We start from the raw sequence: 24,927 nt of genomic DNA, 5'->3' as shown, positions 1-24,927 counted from the left end.
GCTTCAGGCTCTGTCCTTCCAGTGAGCATTCAGGGCTGATTTCCTTAAGAATGGATCGCTTTGATCTTCTTGCAGTCCATGGGACTCTCAAGAGTCTCCTCCAGCACCATAATGAAAAAGAATCAATTCTTCGGCGACCAGCCTTCTTTATGGTCCAGCTCTCACTCCCAGCTCCGTACTTCATTAGCATGAACCAAAGTTTATTCGTATACATTTGCATGCAGGTGTAGGCCCTATTCATGTGACCTATGTGTTCACTGCAAAGGAGAACAGATCACTTGACCAGGTCGAGTCATGCACAAATATATACGTATAGGTTTATGGAAAAAATGGACCTAGTGTAAAAAGGTAAAGGGAAAAAGGACCCCTGGACAGTTAAGTCCAGTCAAAGGTGACTATGGGGTTGCGGTGCTCATCTTGCTTTCAGGCTGAGGGAGCCGGTGTTTGTCCACAGACAGCTTTCTGGATTATGTGGCCAGCAGGACTAAACCGCTTCTGGAGCAACAGACCACCATGAAGGAAACCAGAGCACATGGAAATGGCATTTACCTTCCCACCGCAGTGGTGTTGTTGTTTAGTCATTTAGTCGTGTCTGACTCTTCGTGACCCCATGGACCAGAGCACGCCAGGCACCTCTGTCCTCCACTACCTCCCGCAGTTTGGTCAAACTCATGCTGGTAACCTCGAAAACACTATCCAACCATCTCGTCCTCTGTCGCCCCCTTCTCCTTGTGCCCTCCATCTTTCCCAGCATCAGTGTCTTTTCCAGGGAGTCTTCTCTTCTCACGAGGTGGCCAAAGTACTGGAGCCTCAGCTTCATGATCTGTCCTTCCAGTGAGCTCTCAGGGCTGATTTCCTTAAGAATGGATGCGTTTGATCTTAGGTACTGCAGTGGTACCTACGGTATTTATCAATGTACCGCAATGTTCGAAACTCCCATTGTTCTAGGTGCATTTTGTGACAGGAAATTTCATTAATGCGAGCAGTTTCTGAGCTCTGGGCTCAGATTAAAACTGCCACTGCTGGAAGAAAATGGGGACCTTTTTCTGCCCCCCCACTTCCAGCCACTCTCTGAAGACTGGAGAAGGAACCTCATAAGAATATTAGGGGAGTGGGCAGGGGAAGAATGGCTTTGCTTTTTGCAGTCTTAAGATGAGGACTAGACCATGTGAAAAATGAACCTAAGCTGCAGTTCATTCATTTTCAGCTTTGTATTCTTGTTATTAAAAAAAGTGTGCCTAGACACTCTGTTGCGGAGCCCATAACCTCGGTTTCAGGTGCCACTGAGCTCCTAGCTTTCACTTCTCAGTTTCTAACACTTCTATTTATCTATGTGCACTGGCGTGCTTTCAAACTGCTAGGCTGGAACAGAGCAACGGGAGTTCACCCCGTCACAGGGATTCAAACTGCTAACCTTCCGATTGGCAAGCCCAAGAGACTCAGTGGTTTACACCACAGCGCCACCTGCAAGTAGATAAATTGGTACCGCTGTGGCGGGAAGGTAAATGGCATTTCTGTGCACTCTGGTTTCTGTCATGGTGTTCTGTTGTGCCAGAAGTGGTTAGTCCTGCAGGCCACATGACCCAGAAAGCTGTCTGTGGACAAACACCGGCTCCCTTGGTGCACATGTGTGTATCAGCGGAAGGGTGCCAAAGTTATTGCTCTGCTTCTCTGGGTGGCAGGCACACGAAGCCTCCCGTGGCCAATCACCCTGTTATCTTGGTTCCTTCCAAGGGCAAGAGGGGAGAATCATGAGATGCCTTTGCCTCGTGCTTTGACGTCTGCACGATAAACACTTATGTCCCTGTGGAGATGGCAGTACTGAATCGGTGGCGCATGGCCTTCTGGCTTGCACTCTGTTTTATAAGGACTTGCGGAATGAGATTATCTTTTATCATCCAATCTGGGTCGCCCAACCACTGCCACTGTGACCTTTCTCTTGGCACATCAAGACGAGCAGGTGACAGCAAAGGTTGCAAGATTTTTAGCTGGGGCCAGTGGCGTAGCGTGGGGGGTGCAGGGGGGCCCGGCCGCACCGGGCGCAACATCTGGGGGTTAGGGTTAGGGGGCGCAAACCCACGGGTTAGGGGGCGCAAATTACTTGCCTTGCCCCGGGTGCTGACAACCCACCCTACGCCACTGGCTGGGGCAATCAGAATATGATCCACTATTTGACTATTGATTCAAAACCCTAAAATGTGTTTGATATAATTGACTTTTTATTTATATGTATATTGTATTGTTGTTTTATTGCGATGGCCGATGCAAATATTCATTCATTCATTCATTCATTCATTCATTCATTCTGCAGCAGTCCGGTGTGTCCACTAAAGCCGCCCCCCCTTCTTTGGCCGGACCCACCGCAGACCTACCTGCCCCGCGGGCCGCGAACGCACGTGCGCGAAAGGGGCGGGGCCGGCCAGAGCGGCATGCAAATCGGAGCGCCGCCAGTAGCCAATCGGCGGCAGGCGAGCGCCCGGAGTTCGGGGGAGCCCGCGCGTCCGCTTTCAATCCTCCGCCCACTTGCCACCCAGGGAGAGCTCTCTCCGCGGCTCGCCGGCGGTGCGGATCGGGCCGGGGGTGGGCGGGCGCGCGCGGGACCGGGCGCGCGCGTGTGCATGTCCGGTGACACCACTTCTCCGCTGCTGCTGCTGTTGCTGCCGCTGCCGCTCAGGCGCCTTTTCTGCTTTGCCGCCTTTCTGCAAAGCAGGTCACCCCCAGCGCCTCCTCCTGGGAACCGGAGCGCGCTGCTGCCGCTGCTGATCCTCCGCTTTAGCTGCTGCTGCTGCTAAGCCCGCTCTCTCTCTCTCATTTCCCCTCCGGCAAACCGGAGGGAGAGGCGGCTTGGCAAGCTCCACGTCGGGGCGCGAAGAAGCCCTCGGAGGCGATCGGCGGCCAAGCGCTCTCCAAGAACGAAACACCAAACCAAAAGGAAAACACCCGCCACCGGGAGACGAGGGAGGTGATCCGGCCACTTCTCCTCCGTGGATGGAGGAGAGACGAGGGATGCGACTGAGCCGTCTTTGTTGCCTCTTTTATCAGCTGTGCTTCCTGTCAAATGGGATCGCTGCAGGTAATTTCAGCCTTTTCTCTCTCCTAGGGTTGCCATATTTCAAAAAGTTTAAAAAAGAAAACAGGACTCCCCGAAAGTCTGGAGCTTTTTTTTCTTGGAAGACCCCAAAATATTGAGCCCCCCAAAATGTGACTTGCCTAAGATCCAGGACAAAGCCCCGCGTTTTGGAAATCGCCCCCCCCCCCCCCCCGTAATTTCTGCCTTTGCAATCCCGGTAGTGTCCGGGGAAATACGAACATATGCCAGACCTACTCTCTCCTCCCTCCCCTGCCCGGCACGCCTTCTCAATTTTCTTCTTTTTGAATCTTGTCCGTTTAATAAACGGAAACACTTATTCTTCCCAGAGGTGTCCAGATGCTGGATGTTTTACCGGACTGGGCAGGGAAAGGGACAGGGAGCCGTGGGGCACGAAGTGGGTTTGCGGATAGATGAAAGATCTGGATTTGAGGATCCTGGGCGAGCGCAAACTTTTGCACAGGAAGATTCTCGTGTTGCACCAATATCTCTGCGAGTTCTCGGGCTCCAGGTTGCCTGGGATGCCTTGGCCCATGCCCTCACCAAATGCACAGCCCCAGGCGTGGATGTGAGGAATACAGCACTCTGCCACATGTTCAGAGTCGGACAGCTCTCCAGTTAGCCGTGCAAACGCTTTCTAATTGTTGGCAGTATAAGACTGAAAGTTAAGCCGCCACTCAGATCAAGCGCTTCTTTTACTAGCCAGTATAAAACAGGAGGGAACTCATGCTCTGCCTTCCTTGCAGTGATGCACTCTCTGATACACACCCTAAGACAATATCTTGGTTTGGCATAGTTTACGAGAATGTGTCCTCCTACAAACGTTTCTTCAAAATGTGTCTTATATAACATTCAGACTGCGAGCTTTCATTTCCTAGGAGTGATCTTTGTGTTCTCATTACCTATAAGGAGATCTGTGAAGTTTAGGTATCTAGACACTGTGCTGTAAAAGAACACATTAAAAAGTAGAAACGATATATATATGTTTGTGGTTTATACCATATGCTGTATTTTCACGCAGTGCATGCAACATACTTTGCAAAGGCAACTGGCCAAGTTAACTCCTATCTCTTCCTCAGTCCCAATGCCTCCTTACCTCTCTCTGGGTTCAAAAGGCAGAACACATATTCCCCTGAGACAAGAGCTCCCTTAATTGTCTTTCTTTCATATGGAACAAGTCCAAGCATTAAGGGTCAACACTGAATAAATTGAATTACTTCTGTAGCCTTGTTTCCTTTGATGAGCAAGACTAGGTAGTCAGTTGCAAGGAAACTCTGTTTCTCTGTACAGTACATTGCCTGCTTCACCTAAGCTAACTGCAGAGTGCTTCACAGATATTTCCTGTGCATCTGTTCTTTTGTAAGGCTTTTGCACGAGTAGAAGAATATGCCAGATAGCACTTTCCTTATTGTGTGTAAAAATTCCATATTGCAGAGGAGTCAGGGAGACGCGGGATAGGATGGGACAGGACTGCTGAGCGTTGAATCTGGCTTGTTCCTGTATAGTAATTTTGCTGTACTCCGGACTTCTAGAATACGGCACATGCCATGTGAAACGCGAGAAGACTTGACGAATGGCGTTCTGCACCTCTTTGTACGGTCTCCTGTTTGTATTCTGTTTTTGTAAGATGTGAATAACAACCATGTAATAACCAACACCTGAAATGCCATAGTGTCAAATGTGATGGAGGGGGGCTGTGGAATAGATGCGGAAGTTTCCCAGTTCAACCCCTGACATCTTCAGGTAGGGCTGAGAGAGGCTCCGCGTATGAAACCCTGGAGAGCAGCTGTGCTGAGCAAAATGGACCAATGGTCTAGACTTAGCATATGGCAGGTTTCTATGTTCATACGGATACCCAGTGTCATTCTTACGATGTAATGGTTAGTATTATAAGCGGGGCCAGCGACAAAATGTCTCTTGAGACCAACGGATGCCAACAACAGCAATTGTTGTTGTTGTTTAGTTGTTTAGTCGTGTCCGACTCTTCGTGACCCCATGGACCAGAGCACGCCAGGCACTCCTGTCTTCCACTGCCTCCCCCAGTTTGGTCAAACTCATGCTGGTAGCTTCGAGAACACTATCCAACCATCTTGTCCTCTGTCGTCCCCTTCTCCTTGATGTTTCCCAACATCAGGGTCTTTTCCAGGGAGTCTTCTCTTCTCATGAGGTGGCCAAAGTATTGGAGCCTCAGCTTCAGGATCTGTCCTTCCAGTGAGCACTCAGGGCTGATTTCTTTAAGAATGGATAGGTTTGTTCTTCTTGCAGTCCATGGGACTCTCAAGAGTCTCCTCCAGCACCATAATTCAAAAGCATCAATTCTTCGGCGATCAGCCTTCTTTATGGTCCAGCTCTCACTTCCATACATCACTACTGGGAAAACCATAGCTTTAACTATACGGACCTTTGTTGGCAAGGTGATACCTCTGCTTTTTAAGTTGCTATCTACCTGCAACAAAATGTTGTGATATACAGTGGTACCTCGGGCTAAGAACTTAATCCGTTCTGGAGGTCCGTTCTTAACCTGAAACTGTTCTTAATCTGAGGCACCACTTTAGCTAATGGGGCCTCCCACTGCCGCCGCACCATCACCGCACAATTTCTGTGCTCATCCTTAAGTAAAGTTCTTAACCCGAGGTACTATTTCTGGGTTTGCGGAGTCTGTAACCTGAAGCATCTGTAGCCTGAAGCGTCTGTAACCCGAGGTACCACTGTACAGTCGGGTTGACTCCCAAACGACTGAAACCTGGAAGTGAGTGTTCCGGTTTTCGAATGATTTTTGGAATCCGAACATCCAATGGGGCTTCTGCAGCTTCCAATTGGCTGCAGGAGCTTCCTGCAGCCAATAAGAAGCTGCCCTTTGGTTTTTGAACGTTTTGGAAGTCAAATGGAGTTCTGGAACGGATTCCATTTGACTTCTAAGGTACAACTGTATCTCCAACCCACCGGGATCCATCCCTGGGAAAGAAGTGTTTCCTTTCCCTTCAACCACAGTCTCCGTCCCACTTCCAGTTCCCGTTTTTCCTCCAAGAGTAGAAAAGCCCTGGAAACTGCAGCTCCTTCTGAAGGTTTTTTCTTTCTTTCCTTTTTTTTTTAGAAAGAACTTTTTTTTAATTGACATTTTCTTTTAAGCTACAAATGTATATACTTCTGCACATCCCCCAGCTATTAAATTACCACAACTTTATTTTCCGGTGGCCCGGTTCCAAACCATACTGATAGCACTTAACCACCCAGGTTCATAATTAGAGGAAATTATTATCATTTTGCTGCAGATGGTGAGATGTGACTGAAAGTGCCCTGCCTGAAGCCACCTAGTGAGAGAAGCAAAATCAGCCCCTACTCCACACCCCCTTGAAATATTAAACAGAACTATTAAAATGGATAATATATCATCCCTATTTAATGCCTTATAATTTAAAAAGAAGCTTTGGGTTATATTTAGTTTAAAAAAGGATGCAGTTTATACTTCGAGAGGAAGTATATTCAGCATTGGGCTCTTCTAATCATTCTGTCAGTGCAAGCATTTAACTTGTCTGATGGAATGATCTCCCCTCTCTCCCCCCTGCTTGATCTGGGGGTTCTCAAGACCCCCCAGATTGGGGAGAGGAGAGGAGGGAAAGTCCAACTGTGCTAGCAGGACCTGTGTTGGCTTCTGCTAATGCACCTACTTAGTTGAATCTGGTCCTTTATTTTTTAAAACACACAACAGTCTTCAACAGTGGTATGAATTTAAGCATTTTCACCCTTCTTTAACATAGGTGGTATATCATCTCGGATCTTGTATAGCCTAGCACACGGAAAGAAAAAACACAGCATTCAAATCCAACTCTACTTGTGTCACTGTGTTGGCCAAGGATGGAGAACCCTTGGTCCTCCAGATGTTGCAAGACTCCAGCTTGTTGTATGAATTACCATGCATTTGTAAAAACTTGGTCATCTAGTGTGGCAGCACCTTCACTTTAAAACTCTCTGCCTGTTGCATTCTTTTTGGTGCTTGCTAAAAACATTATCGTTTAGATGCTTAGAAAGTTGAGAATTTTGATCGGTTGTAGTATTTTAACTTTTTGTATGTTTTTAACTATTGCTGTAATTTTTCCTTGATTTTATTCTTTTGCTTTTTTGTAAACCACTTTGAGGTTTGTTTGTAAAAACACTACTACTACTACTACTAATAATAATAATTTATTTGTACCCCGCCCATCTGACTGGGTTGCCCCAGCCACTCTGAGTGGCTTCCAGCATATGTAAACTCCCATCACCCTGGACCATTATGTCATTCTGTTGACTGGGGTTGATGGGAAGTCCTCTTACCTTATTTGGTGGCCAGCGTTGCAGCCGGGCCCTGTGTCACCTGGCTGAGGGCTGGAGACTGGTGCGCTCCCTGCCGTCGCCTCCCCATGCCATCGGCGCTGGGCAGAGCGCCGCTCAAGGAGCAGTCCTCGCTAACCATTCAGCACCAATGAGGGGCGTGTCAACGGGGAATTTAAACTCCAATGCGGCGGGGAGGCCGTCCTCTTACATCCTTCGCATTGGGGAAGCCCTTGTTTAGATGGAGGGAAGGTTGTAGCCTCTGCTTGCCCCTCCTCATTAAGTGTATCCCTTTAAAGGGATCCAGGGGTGTGAATTCTGTCCAATGCCCGGACGTGGGCCAGGGCCATGCCACTACCCCAACGGGGACCCCTTGGGGTACTCCTTTTTGATGTAAGTCTTAGGGCTCCCCCTATCGGTGGTTTACCCTTAGTTGGGCTCCCAGGAGACGGGCAGGAGTCGAGATATAGCCTGGCTTCACCCAATGCCTAAGCCAAACCGCTCACATCTGTAACCAATAAAGTTGTGGCCTGTTTGAACCCATAAACCAAAATCTGCTGGTTTGTGTGTTTTATTTATCCACCAGGGGACCGGGGGCCTTGGTATGCAATTGGAGACTAACAGAATATGGATAATAATAATAATAATTTATTTATATCCCGCCCATCTGGCTGAGTCTCCCCAGCCACTCTGGGTGGCTCCCAATCAAATGTTAAAAACAGTACAGCATTAAATATTAAAAGCTTCCCTAAACAGGGCTGCCTTCAGATGTCTTTTAAAGATAGGATTTCCTTCACATCTGAAGGGAGGGTATTCCACAGGGCGGGCACCACTACCGAGAAGGCCCTCTGTCTGGTTTCCTGTAACCTCACTTCTCGCAATGAGGGAACCTCCAGAAGGCCCTTGGCGCTGGATCTCAGTGTCCGGGCTGAACGATGGGGGTGGAGACGCTCCTTCAGGTATACAGGACCAAGGCCGTTTAGGGCTTTAAAGGTCAGCACCAACACTTTGATTTGTGCTCGGAAACGTACAGGGAGCCAATGCAGATCTCTCAGGACTGGTGTTATGTGGTCCCGGCGGCCACTCCCTGTCACCAGTCTAGCTGCCACATTCTGGATTAAGTGCAGTTTCCGGGTCACCTTCAAAGGTAGCCCCACGTAGAGTGCATTGCAGTATTCCAAGCATGAGATAACTAAAGCATGCGCCACTCTGGCGAGGCAGTCTGTTGGCAGGTAGGGTCTTAGCCTGCTTACCAGGTGGAGCTGGTAGACAGCTGCCCTGGACCCAGAATTAACCTGTGCCTCCATGGACAGCTGTGAGTCTAGAATGACTCCCAGGCTTCGTACCTGGTCCTTCAGGGGCACAGTTACCCCATTTAGGACCAGGGAGTCCCCCACACCCGCCCGCCCCCTGTCCCCCAAGAACAGTACTTCTGTCTTGCCAGGATTCAACCTCAATCTGTTAGCCGCCATCCATCCTCCAACAGCCTCCAGGCACTCACACAGGACCTTCACTGCCTTCGCTGATTCAGATTTAATGGAGAGGTAGAGCTGGGATAGCTACCTCTTCCCCACCCCAAGTGTAGTTGAAGCATTGAAATGAAACTGACACATCTGAAGTTTGACTCCAATATTGATCTCTCATTTGTGGCAACTGTTAAGGTCTGGGAGCAGTTCTGGCATTAAACTTGAGCCTATCTTTCCCCCCTCTATGCAGGTCTGCAACCTTTGGGAGACTCTGAGGAGTGGGAGATTGTCTACCCAGCACTATGGAGCAGAGGCCAGCAGGAACCCAATGGAGGCAGCGGCGCAGGAGGCAGCTGCAGCACTGATGGAAACTGTGGGAACAGTAGCAGCAATCTTAGCGCTACCTCTGCATCCACTCAGGTGGTGGGCAGCTCTCGCGAGGTCCGCTCAGTTTCTTCCTCATCTGACAGGCAGCTGCAGCCGGTTGGGGAGACCTCTGAGGACGAGGTCTCCGAGGACGAATATGAGTCTCAGGAGTTCTATCACTGGTCTCCTCTTCCTCAGGGATCGAACACTACTTCTCAGCTGCCCCCTCCCTCACCTCTGCCGCCTTCTTCAGAGGACGGGGACGAGGTGCTGCTGAGAATACCAGCTTTTGCTCAGGAGCTCTACCTGCTGCTGAAGAGGGACAGCCGCTTCCTGGCCCCAGGCTTTGCAGTGGAAGAACGACTGATGAGCGAGAGGAGGAGTCTCCCGAACTCTGCCCAGACCCAGACAGAGAGATCGTGTTACTACAGTGGGTCTGTGCTCCATTACCCAGGCTCCTTTGCTTCCTTCAGCACTTGTGGTGGTTTGGTAAGGCTTGTAATCGTAGCATTCTCCCAGTCTTGTATGTTTTTTGGGGGTGCTTTCTTTCACCACCTCCTGTATTTTCTCCTTCTTTTGGGAAAAGGTTATTCTTTCTGCTGTCCTTTACACATCGTGGCATTCGTATAGCGCCCCCGGTTGTTTCACGGACTATTGACCTGTACACCACTACTTTATCCTTCCGCTGCCACCAATTTTCTGGGGGGAAAACCCAGCGTTTCCCAGTGAAGTATTGAGTCTCAGTCAGGTAGAGTTAACAATGAAGATTAAAGTTTATTTCAAACACAAACAAGTTTTAAAATATATTCGAAACGCTGTCACTCTATTCCCTCTCAGTCTTGTCCCTGTCTCTAACTCACTCTGACTCCTCTATCTCCCCCCCAAAAAGAACCAACCAAACTTAACTGTCAAAACCTCTGGGCTGAGCCTCAAAATCAGGTAGGCTCTGATCACATTCATGCATAAATTGTTCATTTGTTTAAAATAATTTATAGACAACGTCTCGTTGTAAAACTAACAAGGTGAGTTACAGAATAAAACGTATACAATAAAATAACAATAACATATGCAAACGTATCTCCAAAGTCAAGTTGAGCTGGTGCTAAGGATCAGGGCCCAAGAATGTGCTAATATCATCCTGCATACGATAACACTCATTGTGGATCACCTAATTTTTAATTTGCCTAGGGTAGCAAACAACCCCCACCCCAGGAACAGAGGCTGCTGTAGCAACGTGTAGCAAGGATTTGGGCAGTGTTTACTTTCGTTTTTTCTCAAGCTTTGCAGGAATCTTGGTTTATCGTGAGCTCTTGTTAGTTAAACAAACCCATGTTAGTTAAACGTAACCCATGTTGAAGTTGGCTTGTTTTGTTCGGAGTTTGTGATATGATCCCTTGTCCAAACAACCAGGCTGAGATTTAGGGAATGAGCGCAGGGAGAAGGAGAGGGGGAAAAGGGAGCATGCAAGCTCAAGGCTTTGCTTCCGCTCATTACAGCTCAAGCACAGAGTTGTAAACCATGGCTTGGCTTTATGGGCAGGTGAGGCCATTTATGTCTTTGCTTGGGCCCTGCTGGACTTGAAACAACCTTTGAATCTTTGAATGTATCAACAGTTCCCTGGAGACTGCAGTTAACTACTGGTAGGAGTTCAGCAGATTTTATCCTGGATTGCACCAGCTAGAAATCGGAATCAGACCCAGCGACAACAACAATGGTTTCTGCAATGAGCAGAAGTCCCAGGATACTTCAGGGTGGGTGGAGAGAGTATGGGCAGCTGGGATGATGTAAAATCCTGGAATGATTTAAAGCAAAGCAATTATTCTTTTCCTTTAGCCTTTTATTAATCTGCATGCCTGCGGAACCATATAGAAGGAGGACAGGGGTGTTGTTGACAGTGGCTCTGAGGCTGAAGAGAGTCAATGGCATCTCAAGTGAGCATATCCTGGTTGGCTGGCTGTAATCTGTGGAACAGCGCTACAGCTATGAAGACATTGTTGGCTTCCATTCCAAAATCTGATTTCAACCGAAGAACATTGAAAATAGCTTGCCAGCATATATTTTTTGGTGAGGACTGGAGTTAGTTTAGTTTACTGCTGTTAAAACTTGCAGATTTGCCAGGTTTGATAGGATTTTAAAGTGAAATTGGGTGGAAAAGTTGAGGTTTAAGCTGCAGTTCAGTTTGCTTGTTTAGACTAAAAACTGTTGGGTTTTGGGGAAATGGCATTTAACTGATACTGAAAAGTAGTTGCTTAAAGTGTAACTGCCAGCTTTTAAACATTTGCATGTTGGGTGTCTCAGTTTTTCCAGCATGTGGGTACAATGCGGACTATGGATGAATAGTCAAAACTGAATACTTTTTTTGTACAGTGTATTGTTACTTGTTCTGATAGGTGTCAACGTACTTAAAAAAGGTAAAGGTAAAGGGACCCCTGACCATTAGGTCCAGTCGTGACCGACTCTGGGGTTGCGGCGCTCATCTCGCTTTATTGGCCGAGGGAACTGGCGTACAGCTTCCGGGTCATGTAGCCAGCATGACGAAGCCGCTTCTGGCGAACCAGAGCAGCGCACGGAAACACCGTTTACCTTCCCGCCGCAGCGGTACCTATTTATCTACTTGCACTGGCGTGCTTTCGAACTGCTAGGTGGGCAGGAGCAGGGACTGAGCAACGGGAGCTCACCCCGTTGTGGAGATTCAAACTGCCAACCTTCTGATCGGCAAGTCCTAGGCTCCGTGGTTTAACCCTCAGCGCCACCCGCGTCCCTTGTCAACATACTTACACGTGTTTATATAGTGGGGATCTAGGGAATTTTTGCTACTTATATTTTTCCTTTTCTCTCCCCAAGTCCACAAGGTTTGTGTCTGTGTGTATGTATATATATATAATATGGTAAAATTGGCCCAGTCAAAGGCAGATGGTTCTGTTTGCTTACAGCCGCATATTACACTGTGCATCCTATAGGTGCATCATCACATGTTAATAGCCTATAGCTGGTTTAAGCGCTTGATTCTTCTTTGCAAAACAGCGCAAGCAGACTCTAATTGTCACTTGGAATATATTAGGCAGCTTTTTCTACACAATTATATATCTTTCTTTTTTTGCTGCTGATGGCATTGTAGGGGAGATTGTCCTGATCTACAGGATGAGTTGCCACAGTCGTAGCTTGCCTGCCATATGGCGATAGCTGTTGTTTGATTTGAAACCTTGATCTCACTTTGCTCACTTCTACCCTTTGTCCTACCCTCCTATAAACTTCTAAACATTTTCCTAGTATGCCAAGGGTAGGAATGGGACATGCAGATCAAGCAAATGTAAGCTACATTTATTTATCTAAAATGTCAGAAAGTACCAGTTTGAGTATACATTTTCTCCAGATATTGAGCCTAAAATAGTGTGCAGAAACTGATGGAACTGAAAACTGGGTTTTAAAAAAGAGGTCCCTCTTTATCTTTTGAAATGATCAACATTGACCATGACCAATCTGAGTCAGTCATCTATCTAGAAGTTTATGCTCATTTTTATCTACACATTTTCTTTCTTATTCCCTCCCCAACATCAACGGAAATCCCTCCGAATCTAAGATTAGTTTTCTTTAAAAATTGCAGATTGCTTCATCTTAGAAGAATAAATTATGGCATGGCATTTCCACAAACTTTCATGGTATTTTGAGGTTTTTTTACAAATTACAAGGAGAAAGTTTGTTCATAAGGGCATGAGGCTGATTGAGGATAATCTTTCTCACTGAAAGGCCACAGAGTTCAAAAGGCTTTTCTTTGTTTACCTTAATTTATCGCTTGTTTGAGTTGTGGAGAGATATGTTTAAACAGGCACTATCAGATTTACCATCAGAAGAAATGGTCTAGGTGGGAGGACATCAATGGAAATGTCAAATGGAAATGAAACAGATTTGTTTTATCACATAACTCAGGGGACAGCTCTGAAGGTATGATGTGATGGAGACCTGAACTTCAACTACTGTACTGGTTAGTATGAATCTAAGAGCTGAATGGATTTAATGCAGGTACAGTGGTACCTCGGGTTACATACGCTTCAGGTTACATATGCTTCAGGTTACAGACTCTGCTAACCCAGAAATATTGCTTCAGGTTAAGAACTTTGCTTCAGGATGAGAACAGAAATCGTGCTCCGGCGACGCGGCGGCAGCAGGAGGCCCCATTAGCTAAAGTGGTGCTTCAGGTTAATAACAGTTTCAGGTTAAGTACGGACCTCCGGAACGAATTAAGTACTTAACCCGAGGTACCACTGTACTGCCAGCACTACTGACAAATATGCAAATGCAATTGCACCAAGACAATTTCCCACCAACAGCACCAATGTTTATTTCTTTATTATGAGTATATAGTAACAGCATTTAATTGTGGTGGTACAAGAACTGGTCAGAATGTACAGATCATGTGCAAAGGTTTACAACAAAAAGAACAATAGGGTAAAGGGAGAGGAGGGGTGGAGACACAAGACCGGAATAGAGAAAGGATGAAAAAGCCTGGATGAAAATATTGGTTTTTTCCAACTATTTTGCAAACCACATGGAGAGAATGATATATATAGAAATGCTTGGTATAATAAAAATCCATTCAGTAGTTTCTAAGAAGAACCCAAAGCTCCATGGAAGAATAGTGGTAAGAGTTCTTTGTTCAATTATATGTACCTTCAACTAAAAGAATCCGAAGTAACAGGGCTGATAAAGATGTCTGCTTGAGACTTTGGGGAATTCGTTCCGGGTAGATGGACTAGTGATCTTCCTTGTTAGAAAACAGGTCCTTGGGTCTTCATGTGCTCATGGATACAGGATCATGGAGGTGGTTTAGGAGAAACCTACCAGTGAAACAAGAAAGATCGATTAAGGGTTTGGAGAGAACTAATAGAGAACTGTTGTCTTTGTCCATGGAGTTTTCTTGGCAGGGATACTGGTGTGGCTTGCCGGTTCCTCCTCCAGGTGGATCACGGTTGGTCAAAACTCTCCACTATGACCTGTTCATCTTGGATGCCCTGCTTGGCATAGTTCATAGCTTCTCTGAGTTCTTCAAGCCCCTTCGCCACAGCAAGGCAGTGATCCATGAAGGGAATTGATGCTTTTGAATTATGGTGCTGGAGGAGACTCTTGAGAGTCCCATGGACTACAAGAAGATCAAACCTATCCATTCTGAAGGAAATCAGCCCTGATTGGTCACTGGAAGGACAGGTCCTGAAGCTGAGGCTCCAATACTTTGGCCACCTCATGAGAAGAGAAGACTCCCTGGAAAAGACCCTGATGTTGGGAAAGATGGAGGGCACAAGGAGAAGGGGGCGACAGAGGACGAGATAGTTGGATAGTGTTCTCGAAGCTAGCAGCATGAGTTTGACCAAACTGCAGGAGGCAATGGAAGACGGGAGTGCCTGGCGTGCTTTGGTCCATGGGGTCACGAAGAGTCGGACACGACTAAACGACTAAACAACAACAACAATAGAGAACTGAAGCTAGACCACTGACTTCTGGCCAGACTCATCTAGTACCTTTCTAGACCTATTAAGCTCACAGAATAAAGAGACAACAGAGTAGTTTTGAGTTTCAAATAGGCAACAATTTAATTGATCCTTTATGGGATCTTCAGTTGTCACATAGCCTAACACAATCAACTCCCTCCTCCTCCTATGGATTCCCTATCAGGTAAAAGAGCTTTCCTTCTTCAACTTCTTTTCTGGGTGAACCTTCTTAGTTCGGGACCATTGGATGAACTTTCTCCCGCTCGTGGTCTTCACAAGTGCCAGTATGAGTCTGTCTACATCACCACCCAACAAGGCCTCATAATATGGTGAATTCCAGGTGGAAGACCTGCCCTTGTCTCCTCTATCCTCATGGCCTTGAAAGGGACAGGTCTGAGGAAGTTTTCCTTCATTTTAGCACGTGACTCAGGGAGCTCATTTTTCTTCTCCCGAACCTTCACTGTACTTGCTAAACTATCCTACACTGACAGCCGCCCAGCAGCTAAACTCATGATCAGGTCAGAGTGGTGCTGGTGTAAAACAAAAAAAAACACAAAACCTTTCTAGCCATTTAGCCTGTTAGGGAAGGAGGTGCCTATGTTCCTTTGGGCCTGTTGACCAGCTAGATCCACAATATGTGCTGGGCGGACCGGGCAGTTGCTGCGGCCAAAGGAAGGAAAGTAGAGACTTTGAGAAAGGACTGAAGTCTTCAGTAGCATCACTCGCCCCTTCTGCACCCAACTGCTATGCAGTCAGTCTGGTCCCAAGGACTGGGAGTGGCAGAAATCACCGGCAGTCTATTGCGACTGTTGTTCAACTTCTTTGAAGAGTTCCTTAAGGGGGATTCAAAGGACTTGTGGTCTGTTTGGTTCAAGACCACAGGGAGTGTAAGGATGTGCTTCCCATGCTGTATAGTTTCTCCTATCATAAGGGCCACCTCACTGTAACAGCAAGGCTTTCTGGTTTCCTTTGGAAATAATATAGTCCATAATTACTGGCTGCAACCAGACAGCCTTAATCTGCTTCCTGGTAAATCTAACATTGGAGGTCGGAGGACCGTTTCACTCTAATTTTAGGATTAACTGGTGTTGTTTTGGACTGGACTCCTGTAAGCAAGAATAACTCTGGAGGTTTAATACTATGGGCCGATCCACACAAGCATTTAATATGACATTCTCCAAATCACAGCCTTTCCCTCCCTCAATCTGGATTTTCTCATAGCAGGGCTCTGCAGAGTATCCCTGGTTTGAGAAAATCTGGATGTGGACAGCCAAGAAAATAGAAGCGCAGAAAGCTATAAAATATAGCATGGATTAACCCCAAGTGTAACATCTTAGTGGCTGTTATGTTCTTGTAAGCTAGTTCAACAAATGCTGAGTTATCCCCCACCCCCAAGGATGGCTGTATTCCAGGTTTATAACATAGCAAGCATAATCATCCCACATTGACTTGTACAGTTTTTATCTGGAAGCTGCACGTTAAGCTAGACTAAAATCCTTTACCCAGTACAGTACTACCTCTGGATTCGAACGGGATCCATTCCGGAGCCCCGTTCGCATCCTGAAGTGAACGCAACCCGCGTCTGCGCATGCATGGGTCGCGATTTGCTGCTTCCGCACATGCGCGTGACGTCATTTTGAGTGTCTGTGTATGTGTGAGCGGCAAAACCAGGAAGTAACGCATTCCGTTACTTCCGGGTCACCACAGAGCGCAGCCCGAAAACGCTCAACCCGAAGCTACTTCAACCTGAGGTATGACTGTAAAGGCTATTAAATGGTCCCCATAGAGTTCTGTTATAACCACCACCATCTTCCCTGAAAAGTGGCCACTCTGCTGGTTATACAGTCATACAGTTATAAACTGTACCTGGGCAGGCAGTTTATATCAAGAAGTCCTTTTTTTGCAGCTTCTAGGAATAGATGAGATGAATCGCTGTTGGTGTCCCCAGCACAGCAACAACGTGATAAGGGAGGAAAGTCTTCTATATCCCAGGTTTCTGCGCAAACATTTTGTAGTTCATATCCATAATCTGAAGAAGTCTAGATGGTGAGTCTGGAAAAATTCCACTGACAAATTTGAGAAGATGTTTAGAATCATTAAAGAGGGCAGCCAATTCACTCTCTGAATCATTAAAGTGGGTAGCCAACTCACTAATCGTAACCAGATTATGCCTGAATTGAGGTGGAATAATTGCTTTGCTAAATCTCTGTGAAAATAGCAGTTTGCTCTTTTCTTTTTCTTTTTTGGCTAACTTGTTCTCCAAGTAACCAAGATGTTCTACAAAGCATCATTCCTTAATGGATATGGAATGTGAGCTATTACATGAAGAACCATTTAACATCTAAAATTAGTTTTTTAAAATCACGCCAGGCTACTTGGAACCCATTCTTTGTTTGCTGTTTAATTAAATAACATTACAATTCTGCATACACTTACTTGGGAGTAAGCCCCAGTGCACTCAATAAAACCTACTTCTGAGTATGATACATGGGATTGTATTTGTAAGTACTAAATTAATTCCTTTATTTGAATGCTTTACAGGCTATCCAAAACATGCCCATAAATTGTATTAAAGGTTACAAATGCCATTTATACATGCACATCCAAGAAGTGGCACATGCACTTGTCACAAGTAAATTTTTATTGTTTTCCTTACATATTCTTTTCCAACAAATTGTATTAACACCATACATTCCCTTTGACTCTGCCGAGTCGTGACCCCCCCTCCCTCCCCACAACTGGTATATTTAACCCCTTTCCATCGCACACATCATTCTCATATTAGTACTATTATACATTGGAGGTATTATGTCAATCCTGCTAGTGTTTTGACCTCTTGACAATTCTTCTTTAAATATTCAATAAATTTACTCCAGTTATTTTGGTATCTTTTATCTTCCTGGTCCCGGATCCTCCCTGACAGTTTGGCAAGCTCTGCATATTCTGTCAACTTCGCCTGCCACTCCTGGATAGTTGGTATATCTTGTACTTTCCATCTTTGGGCCAGAAGGGTCCTCGTGGCAGCTGTAGCATACATGAACAAATTTTTATCTCCCATTTTATTTCTGTTCCTATTAAACCTAATAGACACGCTTCCGGTCTTTTGGGGAAAGTATATCTAAATATTTTTTTGAGTTTGTTATAAATTGATTCCCAAAATTTTTTTACCTTATCGCAGGTCCACCACATATGAAAATAGTCCCCATCTGCCTTTTTACATTTCTAACATTTTCTTTCTTTTTTCCTATACATTTTAGCTAATTTTACTGGTGTCAAATGCCATCTATACATCATTTTTAGCAAGTTTTCCTTTAATGCCATGCATCCTGTGAATCTCGAACCCTCATTCCATAATCTTTTCCACGCATCCAATTCAATGTTATGCCCAATATCAATTGCCCATTTTATCATTGATTCCTTTAGTTCTTCGTCTTTTGTATACCATTCTAGCAATAAACTGTACATTCTTGATAAAAAGTTTTCTTTACAATCTATTAACTCGATTTGGAATTTCGATTTTTTATCTTCGAACCCATTTCTCTTTTTATCTTCCTTTAGTAAGTCACTAATCTGATGGTATTGCAGCCACCCTGTTAACATCTTTTCAATTTGGTCATATGGTTTGAGCTTTATCCCTTGGTCTGTTTTCCTAGTAATATCCTCATATGTTACTCTTTCCCCCTCCATGTTGGCACATGCACTTGTCAGTTTTCTGAATGTTTCTCTGTTTTGAGGCTCCTATGCATCAAACCATCTTTGAATTTTAGCACTTTAATGCCTACTAAAATACTGTTTAAAAGCAATTTGCACTGGTTTTGAATATTCAGCTGGAAGAAAACCTATTACAGAATAAAGAAGTGAAACATCTAATTATATATTCCATATATAACTTAGCTGTCTTGTGAAACAGATGGGGAAGCCTGCCGTTTCTTAAGTTTATAAAAACGCTGGTGGAGAGGAAAGAAATTGAATATTGTTTCCCAAAATAGTTGTGGAGTAGTGTGTGTGTCTGTGTGTGTGTGTGTGTGTGTGTATGTGATACTGTTTCTCTTTCACAGCCTTGTAAGTTGCAGATGCCACATGCCTTTCATGCTAGTTGACTTAAAAAAATATTTTTTTGTGGGTACATGCTGTATATTATACGATGCTTTTCTCAGGTCCACTGGTACAAAAGTCAAAATTCATTTTCTGAATGAGTTTTATATCCAGAAATGTAGAAGTGTGCCCCGAGCCAACGCTAAGTGACTTCATTTTTTGAATGTGACTATCTTCCAACAATTGCATGTGCTTCTTTAATTACCTCAGCTGCGCTACCTTGGACTCCCACCAGATCTTCAAAGCAGAGCTGGGTCAACTCAGGCCAGCACTAGTTGGATGGGGCACCTCGTAGGAGAAGCCAGGTATAGCAGCTGTAGTTACTCAGCAAATGACACTCTTTGAGAACTGTTGCACAGCTTCAGTGGCAGAATGCAAAACTACATGTGCTGCCTGCATCTCATATTTAAAATGGCTATTCACCCTTCATTCCACAAGCTAGTCCTTAAGTCTGAGAGCAGTTGGCTTCTACTTACATTGCCATGATGTAACATGCACTGTTTATGAAAAATTGCCAGTCCAGCTGGCTTTCTGAAGGTGAACAGAATGCTGTGACAATCACTGTGAAACAGAAGGGGAACAGCCTTTCTTCAGGGCTGTTCATAAGCACATTTGTTTGACAAGCCAATCTTAAGACCATCTATTGATCTGTTCCTATCAATCTGAAGTTGAGGTGGCTAGATCTAAATTCCAAAAGGGTTGCAGTACAGTGGTTGGATATACGGTATATACAATATACGATATCTTTATTGTCATTGTCCCATACAGAACAATGAAATTGAAAATCTACATAAAATATTCAAAACCCCCTAAAAACTCTGAAACCCCGTTTTAAAATACAATATACTATAGAGACTCCTTATGCTGTGTTTAGAACCAGAATTGCATTTGCGTAGAAACTGTTTCTCAGGAGGCTAGTCCTGGCCTTTATAACCCTATACCTCAGTTGCCAAGCGTAATGCATTCCAGAAGAACTTTCGACTTCTGAAACATTCGACAACCGAGGCGTGATGGGCAGTTGACAATTTCAGTGGAGAAATGTGCCTCGGAAGCCGTTCAGCTTCCGAGGCATGTTAAAAAATAGAAGCATTCACTTCCGGGTTTTCGGCGTTTGGGTTCCAAATCATTCAGCTTCTGAGACGCTTGAAAACCGAGGTTCCACTGTATAATGCCATTGATTTTTTAAAATCAGTTTAAGAGGGTGGCATTCTCCTAAAAAATCCCATCAGCAGAAGTCCTGTCTAGGAACTTCCATTTGCATGATGTAAAATTCCCCCCACCCCCGGCTCGCTCCCTGAAATTGAGTGCGGGGGGGTTGGAGGTAATTATTCCAATAACTCCCAGAACAACACTATTTGGGTGTTAGAACAATAACATTATTTCTAAAAAGATCCTTCATTTTCAAGGAGCATAACGTAATAGTTTTGTTCATGCAATATTGCAGAATTTATATCCGATTAAACATCAAGCAATTATGGAATGAAGGACTTCTGTTAGACTTTTTCTATGCACACGCAAGTGTGTTAAGCAGTATCACTTACTTGAAGATTAATAGCCCAGAACTTTCCAGAAACAAGAGCTGGCAGTTATTGGGCAGAACTGTGATTTTCTGTAAGATGGGAAATAAATGTCTGTGATCATGGTTGGGTAAATATTCATAGTTCACATAATAATAAAATATACAAGACCAATTTTGTCATTTATAATGCTAGATAGTTAAAGTGAGATTTTTTTTGCCTCTGATTTGTTATTTTATCCAATGCATTCAGGTTTAAGAGGTTTTGAGTGTATAGAATTATCACAATCTAAATGATTCCAATAAATTACAATCTAAATGCACAATCAGATAGTGTCTTCACGAGAAAAAATAATGCAAAGCCCATAAGGGCACACATCTAAGGGAGAAAATTTTAAATGTCAATTTTGCAAAATAGACATGCAGTGCCTTTCTGCATCATAAATCTAGGAGCAAGGGCATGATATATTTACTGTGTCATGCTTTTGTGAACATATATTGGCTATAGCGGATTTTGGCTTTCAACTGTGAAAACAGCAGTTTAATAAATTACATCTTTAAAACTATTTTCCACGATCATAATATCATATATACCCTGAATTGAAACACGAAAAGAAATGCTATTCATAATAATTAATGTGGTGTGGTGCATAAAACAAATAGCTTGTTGCAACTGGCATAAAATTCAAAATCACTGTTGAGATATATAATCAGCACATTTATATGAGTGTTAAATTACAGTACTGTTCAAGGGGTGGGGTGGGGGGGCTGCTTCTAGGCAAAGGCACTTGAAATGTTTTGCATGTGTTTGTATGGATGCGTAACTTACAGTTGGGGGTTACAGTTCCCTGCAGAAGTGACTTTCTTGTAGGAATCTGGCAATACGCAACATTGGTGTTAGAGATGCTTTTGCAGGTCCAGGTGTCGTACTCCCCAGTCCCCAACCCAGGTAAATAAAAGACCCCTAAGATGGGTTTGATCAAAGGGACACTGGTGGTGCTGTGGGTTAAACCACAGAGCCTAGGGCTTGCCGATCAGAAGGTTGGCGGTTCGAATCCCCACGATGGGGTGAGTTCCCACTGCTCGGTCCCTGCTCCTGCCAACCTTGCAGTTTGGAAGCACGTCAAAGTGCAAGTAGATAAATAGGTACCACTCTGGCGGGAAGGTAAACGGTGTTTCCATGCGCTGCGCTGGTTCACTTAGTCATGCTGGCACATGACCCGGAAGCTGTACGCCGGCTCCCTCAGCCAATAAAGTGAGATGAGTGCCGCAACCCCAGAGTTATCTACAACTGGACCTAATGGTCAGGGGTCCCTTTTTACCTTTTAAAGATGGGTTTGGATCAAAACAGGCCACAACTTTATTGAATACAGATGAAAGAGGTTTGGCTTGGGCATGGGGCAATTGAAAATACTTCCGGCCCGCCAACCGGAAATGACACGTAGGTCAATCCAGGCGGGGGTTCCTAAGACTTACATCAAATAGGGTGACCCCCGCAAGGACCGCTGTCTGGGGGTCCTGGCCCCGTGGACATGACCACTCCCCCCGGATCCCTTTAACGGGATACCCTAGTGTTTGGAGGGGCTGAGGCTAAATGCCGCTTCATCATTACATTGTCCCTTATGCATTCATGATTGGGGTGTTGGGGAACACATGGTACGCTGAGATACATCTCGGTAATATTTGAACGGTCAGACATGAACATGGTCTTATGAGCTATTTGTATATGGAATGCAAGATGGGTGGCAGAGTAGTGAATTGAAGATTCCCAGGATGAACTTTGGTTTCCTCATTTTCCCTACTCACTTCTGCACTTTTCATTCTGAGATCTGGCCGCTGAATGTATGAAAAGAGCTCCAGTGAGAAGCGTTGTGTGAACTTTGACATCTAGTGACATGGAAGCTCTGTCGATGGTGCTATATGCGGTGCTGTTTTTCTAGAAAAAGAGGTGGTGGAACTCACCACTAATGCCTCCTTTGTTCTCATAGAATGGCGTCGTCTTTCAAACGTGGCGTCAGGAGTGGAACTGGGTGGGCAGAAGTTGGTTTGGGGTCAGCTTCCAGATGAATGTTTTTTGAATTCTCACTGAGAAAAATGAATAATAATAATAATAATAATAATAATAATAATAATAATAATAATAATTTATTTATACCCCGCCCATCTGGCTGAGTTTCCCCAGCCACTCTGGGCAGTTCTCAATCGAGTGTTAAAAACAATACAGCATTAAATATTAAAAACTTCCCTAAACAGGGCTGCCTTCAGCTGTCTTTTGAAGATAAGATAGCTGCTTATTTCCTTGACATCTGATAGGAGGGTGTTTCACAGGACGGGCGCGACTACCAAGAAGGCCCTCTGTCTGGTTCCCTGTAACCTCACTGCTGTAATTTTAAAATAAGGTGGGTTTTTTTTGCATCCTTTTATATATATATAAAGGGACACGGGTGGCGCTGTGGGTTAAAGCCTCAGCGCCTAGGAGTTGCCGATCGAAAGGTCGGTGGTTCAAATCCCCGCGGCGGGGTACGCTCCCATCGTTCGGTCCCAGCGCCTGCCAACCTAGCAGTTCGAAAGCACCTTCGGGTGCAAGTAGATAAATAGGGACCGCTTACCAGCGGGAAGGTAAATGGCGTTTCTGTGTGCTGCGCTGGCTCGCCAGATGCAGCTTGTCACGCTGGCCACGTGACCCGGAAGTGTCTGCGGACAGCGCTGGCTCCAGGCCTATAGAGTGAGATGAGCGCACAACCCTAGAGTCTGGCAAGACTGGCCCGAACGGGCAGGGGTACCTTTACCTTTACCTTATATATATATATAAAGTAAATTTGTGCAGTGGATACCTCTGCTTCACTACTAAGATTTAAGAAGCCCTCTCCCCACAAAAATCCATGTGGGGTACACAACATTCCTTAAAAGGGAAGTGAGTGACTTGTCTGTTTTCATAATAGACAAAATATTGGGTTTTTGTTTTCTTCAGCCTCTGCTCACACAAAATGTTAAAAACAGGTTCTGGGCCGAGTATCTGTAGACATAACTAACAGGTTTAAACACTCTGACACATAGTACTTTACATGCATTGTTTGTTTGTTTGCTCCATCATTCCTAATTGGGTGGTATTGACCCCCAAGGCTGCTTGGGTAAAAATCTTTATCTTCGCTAAATTAAGGTGGGAGGCCTCTGAAATACCACGTGTCAATTCAAACCTCATCAGACTTGAGGACTACCTGGAACATGGAATTGTAGAAGACAGACACAAACACGTTATACATTTTTTTCAGTCCTGTAGGAGCATATTTCATTGACGAAGGCTTGAGAAATGCCGTAAATGTAATTATTATTATTTTAGTCTTTATTTAGAAGGAGCTACCAAATGAGAACAGTCTTTCACAAAACATGGCTCCAGAATTTTCAAAGGTTAGATTGTGATTAAGTTGTTTGAATACAAGTTGAAAATACCATGTATACCCTTGTAAGTTTGTTGGTAATGTTGCATGAGATCAGTTTATTACGAATGGCTTCTACCATTTGCCTTAAAAAGCCAATTACAGTGTTCCTCGGGTTACATACGCTTCAGGTTACATACGCTTCAGGTTGCAGACTCCGCTAACCCAGAAATAGTACCTCGGGTTAAGAACTTTGCTTCAGGATGAGAACAGTGCAGCAGCAGCAGCAGCAGGAGGAGGAGGAGGAGGCCCCATTAGCTAAAGTGGTGCTTCAGGTTAAGAACAGTTTCAGGTTAAGAACAGACCTCTGGAACGAATTAAGTACTTAACCTGAGGTACCACTGTATAGTGAAAGACCTCTGTGATCTCAGATCTCTTGAGAACAGACCCCATAGGAAGAGGAAGCTGTTGTAGTTTTTCCACTGAAATAAATATAAGAGACTTCATTTCTTGCTTGTATGAAGTACCTTGATTTTTAAGAGATCTACATATAGGGAGAAAAAACAAATTTGTGAATATTTATAGAATATTTCAAGTTCGTTCTTTATATTCCGTTTATGTTTATAATTTCATTTCATCCTTCATATTCCTTGTATGCAAATAAAATAATAATACACCCCTTGCTTGCCAAAATGACCTCAAAACAGTCTATGAGTACCAAAACTGACGATGAAGTATTCACTTATGAAGTTTTGGAAAGACTTGAAAAACACTGAGTTGAACTGTCTAATCAATGTATGAACAATGTATTCCATGTAACTGCTATGCAGAATTTATTGCTTCAGCATATTGAGATTGATTTATAGCCGCCTTCTGCACCCTGCATGAAGAAATTAGATAGGCGCTGAGCAAGTTAAAAATAATTTATTTGGTGTGTCTTAATTATTCTTTCACAAGGATATAGTGCAGTGATTGTGGTGGAAAGGCTCACAATCACACCCTGTGCTTCAGTCTTCCCATCTGATCAACATCACCTTCAGTGTCCATTGCATAATTGTCTGTTTCATTCATAATTACCTGTTTCATTAGTATATATTCAGCTATAGATATTTGATGATGCAGGAGGGTCACCCACCTGCAATTTCTCCAGTTCATCACAGGCTGACAGGTGATTCCACAGGGTAGCCAGACTGGACTGTTATAGTAAAAAGCAACAGTGAGTCTTGTG

General features: G+C 44.7%; 1 protein-coding gene across 2 annotated transcripts in view; it reads left to right on the top strand.

Annotated features, from left to right (window-relative positions):
• The first annotated feature begins 2,579 nt into the window (after positions 1-2,579).
• Positions 2,580-24,927, top strand: part of ADAMTS19 (ADAM metallopeptidase with thrombospondin type 1 motif 19) — a 114,559-nt gene continuing 92,211 nt past the window's right edge. For both annotated transcript variants that reach the window (XM_028748057.2, XM_028748056.2), the window contains exons 1-2: positions 2,580-3,073; positions 9,113-9,717. In XM_028748057.2, the coding sequence (XP_028603890.2) occupies positions 2,989-3,073; positions 9,113-9,717 (690 nt within the window). In that variant the 5' untranslated portion in view covers positions 2,580-2,988. The remainder of the gene's footprint in view (positions 3,074-9,112; positions 9,718-24,927) is intronic.

The sequence above is a fragment of the Podarcis muralis genome, chromosome 11, assembly GCF_964188315.1.
Source record: "Podarcis muralis chromosome 11, rPodMur119.hap1.1, whole genome shotgun sequence".
Taxonomy (NCBI): domain Eukaryota; kingdom Metazoa; phylum Chordata; class Lepidosauria; order Squamata; family Lacertidae; genus Podarcis; species Podarcis muralis.
This window is presented reverse-complemented; position numbering and strand designations above follow the sequence as displayed.